At 32.7% G+C, this 5,443-nt stretch overlaps 1 protein-coding gene across 1 annotated transcript; it reads right to left on the bottom strand.

Moving 5' to 3' along the window:
- Nucleotides 1–1,494: 1,494 nt before the first annotated feature.
- LOC140984657 (uncharacterized) lies at nucleotides 1,495–2,063 on the bottom strand. Its single transcript, XM_073452201.1, has 2 exons — nucleotides 1,703–2,063; nucleotides 1,495–1,619 (listed from the first exon to the last, which is right to left on the bottom strand). Exons 1-2 carry the CDS (start codon nucleotides 2,061–2,063, stop codon nucleotides 1,495–1,497), a joined length of 486 nt encoding a protein of 161 aa, XP_073308302.1.
- Nucleotides 2,064–5,443: the final 3,380 nt, after the last annotated feature.

Raw genomic sequence — 5,443 nt, 5'->3', positions numbered from 1 at the left:
TAAAAATTAATTTTTGTTGGACAAATGGGAGAGCACACCTTTTTATTGCCACATCATCCCCATGGGAGCTTTAAGGAGCTTCGATTGGGGATGCTCTTATTCCTTTTACCCAACTGGAAAGATTCGTTTTCCCCCTCACGCAGCCTCCTATTGTCTATTTGATAGCTGTTGCCATTTGCTCACGCCTCATTCTACACTACATTACGGATCTAGTTTTTGGGTTATTTCCACATTACATTTGAAATATTTCTTTTCATATGATTTTGTCGGATGTTAGTATTTAGATTATCAGCGTATATGTCAATTTTCATAAAATATGGATGAGAATAGAGAGATAAACACTCTCGATATAACATAGACTAACTTGTAAATCTCGGTGTATTTTTATGTAAGATGTTTATATTACTCACATATAATATTTTTCTGAAAAAAAAACTCGAGAATATCAATGAATTTTTTAAAATTAAAATTATAAAAAAATATTTTGAAAAATATACATTTTGTTGTCTAATTTAATTGGTTGGCTGAATTATTAGAATAATGTTAAATGTACAATCAACATATCGTTACAACGATAATTACAACAATTATATCGCGAGATTTTACTGCTATATCGTGAGATTTTGTATTCAATATATAGTGAGATTTTGCGAATTGAATTTTTGTATTTAATTTTTTGTATTATACACATATTAATTAATGTACACGTAACATCAGTCGAACTATCACATGGGCAAAAACTTGAGAACCCCACGAAATAAGACTTGCAATCTTTTGTCTCCCAATTAATTGTCCACATCCATCATGGAAACCGACAGGTCAGATTTCAATTATATATGTCTATATGAGATTTTGATATATACAAATTATAACTTCTCACGGGTCGAAGTCGGAAAATGGATTCCAATATTTATTTAGAAGAAAAGAACCATACGTGAATTTTTTTATTTTTATTTTTATTTTTATTTTTATTTTTTTAATTTGGAAAAGACAACCTTGAATCATCATCATGTTGGTCCGGTTAGGTCATCCACCCTTCTCAATGGAGTGAATTGGTTCACCAGCTTATTTAATTTAATTGGTACATGGATTTATTTATTCACATGCACGTCTCATACCAAGATTCAAAATTAAAACTTTAAATAGCATTAAAATTCATCAAATAATACAATCGGTCAAAATAATGGTATCACATTTCAAAATGGTAAAGCTTTAATGCATAAGCACTACTAACTTATATGTCGCTATCTTTCAGAATTTGGGAGAGAAGTTCTAAATGTGAAAATTTAGGGTTCCAAAAAGAAAATAGGAAAAATTGTAATCACATGAGTAACCCTGATTTGGGAAAAATTATTCAACAGTTCTTGTTAATTGTTGAAATAAGCCCCAAAATTCCAGCAGTTATGTACAATTGAAGCAATGATTATCCAGGGAGGGAAAAAAGTAGGGGAAGAAGAAAAATAGAGAAATTAATTTACAAAAATTCGACGAACATCACGAAGATTTTTCGCAAAATCCGGATTGATCGATTATTAGATTCGGTGAGGATTGACGCACCGAACACGCCACCAACTGCGCCCACTGCCTCAACCTTATCTTCACCATCTCCGGACTATCGCCTGTTTTGAGAGGAGAATCTTCAACTTCCGCAATAGAAATCGAGTGCTTAACTCAGTAAATAAGATAATTGATTGAATTTTACCTGGATCAATAAAGCTAGAGCTGCCTTCGACGGATGAGAGAGGCGAATCGGTGTCGGAAAACGAGGCCGAGGAAGACCGGGAAAGAGAACTGCGGAACTGCTTGTTCACGGCGTGGTAAAACCCGAGCGCCGGAAAGGTAGACGAGAGTTTCGGATCCAAATCCGGGGAAAATCCCAAGTCGAAGCAAGCGCGGAGCTCGTCGAGGTCATCGTCCGTGACGCTGCGGCCGCGGCTGTTTCGGTGATTCCTACGTCGGTTGTTCCACACCTCGTCGCGGATGATATCCGGGGACCATGAATTCTGCTTGTGCAAAGAAGGAGGAGCTCCGCGGCTGAGACGTGGTGGCTCCGATTGCGACATTTTTTTTGGGGGTGGGGTGGGGTGGCCGCCGTGAGGAGCGAAGCGGGAATAATGGGGATGGGAGACTTGTGGTTTTATATAATGGGAAAGGGTAATCAGCCCTCGCTGAGTTGTAATCTGATTAGATCTTACGAGGATTGTGGGTCCCATTTTTATTTTTTTCTAGAACATTTAATAATTTGTGATGATTTAGTTTGGAAATTTTAAGATATTGCATTCAATCGGAGGAAGATTTGAGTCCGAACGACTACAAAATTTAAGAATAAAAACAAATAATATTGCTGACTACAAAATTTAATATTGTCGGTTAACATGTCCAATAATTAATATCATCAATTTTGATTAAATTAAGTTTTCAAATTCAAATTTCAATTGAAATTTATTAGTTTCAAACTTTGGTGCATTTACAATTCAGAAAAATTTCCAAGTGCAATTAAATTAAATTAAATTTTGTTGGCTCCCTCTCGAATAATAATATATTAATGATGATTAATATGTATTAATTATAATAATTAATAGAATATTTGCTTATCTGGCGCCTTCGAATTGGGCTTTTAATTTAATATTAGTTTCAATAAAATAAAATAAAAAATTGTATTACATTTGATTAATGGGTAATTGTACCTTTCGATAATATATATATAAACTTGAATAATTGGTACATAAAATGGGATATTAAATCTATTAATTGTCAGCACGTAATTTCAATTATACGGAAGTTGTATATAAAACTAGCCTGCATGTAAGTTAAAAAAATTATGTGTTAAATAATGTGGGTATGAAACTGTCTTAAGACTATATTAAAATTAAAAAGTTTAAAAATCTTTGTTTAATAATATATATTTTTTATGTTTCAAAAGTATAGATTAAAATAAACAAATAATATATTTTGTCGTTCATCTACCGTATGTTCGGGATTCCTGATTTTCATTTATAAAACGGGGGTGAGAAGATTTATATTACGGGTAGGTCTTTCATAAGACGGTCTCACGGATCTTTATTCGTAAGACGGATCAATCATGTCCATATTTACAATAAAATTAATATATTTGACATAAAAAATAATATTTTTTTATGGGTGACCCATATAGAATATTTGTTTTACAAAATTGACCCGTCAGACCATCTCACATGAGTTTTTTTGTTATATTACCATAAGCTAACTAAACATCTCGCGAACTCAATGAGATTTAAACACAAATGCACTGAAATCTTGTGCAGATAATAGATCTGATATACAAGCGATTTATATTAATAAATTTGTTTTTCCACTGTAATCTTGTACAAATAATAGATCTGATAAGCTAATAATTAAACATCTCGTGAAATCAATGAGATCTAAAAAAAAAATGTGATGTATGACATCACATAAAAGTAGTGCAATTGATGCAATATATTATGAGATACACATATATAATACAATATGTACAGATAATAGATCTGATATATCATATAATCCTCGATTCTTAGCTTACATACATATGTGAAGTTAAAGTCTGATGGTAACGGGACGGGGGCGGATTTGACATCCTTATCCCCGGACCCGATTTGTATTATCGTCTCATCTCACTTTCTTTCGGGTTCAGAGACGGTGCAGATGAGGGTTTGCTCATCCCCGTCTCCAAATTATATCATTGTTCTTATCTCCAAACTTGAATTTATCATCATCATCATCATGATTATTATTATTATCATCGGTGTGGGTTTGAGATGAGGATAGTATCCGCATATCCGCCTCTAACTATTTTAGATATTCAAAAAAATGTCTGAGCTCGAACTCTTAACTTTTGGGTTTTACCCACAAGACCTCCAACCCATGAGGAAAATTATCATCCCATTTTTAATCTCACAAACTGGTTAATGTTTTCCGTGTGTTACTTAAGAGAACAATGCTATAGGTACAACCAATATATCATTACAGCGATATTTACAACCATTATATCGCGAGATTTTACTGTTATATCGCGAGATTTTGTATTCAATAAATAATAAGATTTTGACAAATTGAATTTTTACATTGAATTTTTTATATTGTACAAATTGATGTAAAAATATAGATGTACATGTAGCATCACTCTACTTAAGATTATGTTATATTTGGTGATACACATGTCGTGTGAAACGTCACTACTCACTAGTAATTAATAATTCAATACCTTTGTTTTTCCTTTTGGGCTGATTCGGCAAGAGCTTTTTAAAAGAATCATTTTTGGGCCTCTTAAGTGAACAACTTTTCGAATAAAGCTTCTTATACGGCCCAATTTCAATTTCTCAAAAATTTTCAAGATAATTTAAAATAAAGAAAGTTATATATATTTTAATACATAGAATCAATTTTTATTTTATTTCAGAAAAAGAGAGAAATTGATCAGACAGAGAATGCACAAGGCTCGATGTAGAAAAATTTTAAACTTGGAGGAAGATGGATAGCATGTGAAACCTGCAGCAAACTCAACTTAACACACTTCTCTAAACTAATCGCTTCCTTAATCTAGTATATGCTGCATGATGAACATTTGGTCAAAATATTGAGTAATAATGTATTGATTCACTCAATTTTCAATACATGATCACGGCTTTATACAAGTTTTATAAATGATTATAGTCATATATCTTTAACGAATGTACAGTCGATATAACTGGATAATCTTTTCTAATCATTTAATGTATCTTTTCTGGACTGTCTAATAAGAAATTTGATTGTCCTCGAGCGACTATCTGAATTGGTGGAGTAGGTGAGCATTCTGCCAATGATTATGAGTTTTTATTCCTCTTACCAATATTTTTTTCGTGCGAGCTTGTCGCACAAAGTTTACTCAATACGATTTATCTGGCTAGCGTGACTTGCAGACTACTGTATTGACAGTAGGTTTGTCTAGCACACACCAAAGATATAGACTACGGGTGCCATCTTCGTAAAAGAACTCATTAATTTGAAAACTTCAAATGCAAAGGCCTAAGGCTTCACGTGGAAAGTGAACTCGATAATTTTGTCGAATGGATCACAATTAAAAAGATATTTAGATTTTTCATGCACAACCAAAAAGCTTTAGTCCCCCACTTTCAAAATAATTGAGATTAATTAATTAAAATAAAGAAAAAAAAAAGAATTATTGTGACACAAAGCAAAGCAAAAAGTTGGACAAGGTTTATATATTCACCTTACACTATCCCTTATGTTTAGGGATGGCAATTTTCCCCGCGGAAACGGAGCGGTTTCGGGGATATGTTAATGCGTTTGGTTTCGGGTTTGGGATTTTTAAAAATCCCCGAAATATATTGGAACGGGTTTGGGAATCCTATCCCCATACCAAACCCGCCCCGATAATATATATATATATATTATATAAAAAAAGATAATACTTATATACTTATATATA

The sequence above is a fragment of the Primulina huaijiensis genome, chromosome 9 (genome assembly GCF_012295235.1).
Source record: "Primulina huaijiensis isolate GDHJ02 chromosome 9, ASM1229523v2, whole genome shotgun sequence".
Lineage (NCBI taxonomy): Eukaryota > Viridiplantae > Streptophyta > Magnoliopsida > Lamiales > Gesneriaceae > Primulina > Primulina huaijiensis.
This window is presented reverse-complemented; position numbering and strand designations above follow the sequence as displayed.

Bases quoted from the DNA above. Each gene is read 5' to 3' on its own strand.
- LOC140984657 (XM_073452201.1), bottom strand. From the start codon at position 2,063: ATGTCGCAATCGGAGCCACCACGTCTCAGCCGCGGAGCTCCTCCTTCT. The intron at 1,620-1,702 runs GTAAAATTCAAT...CTCTCAAAACAG, and splicing joins CTCTAGCTTTATTGATCCAG to GCGATAGTCCGGAGATGGTG.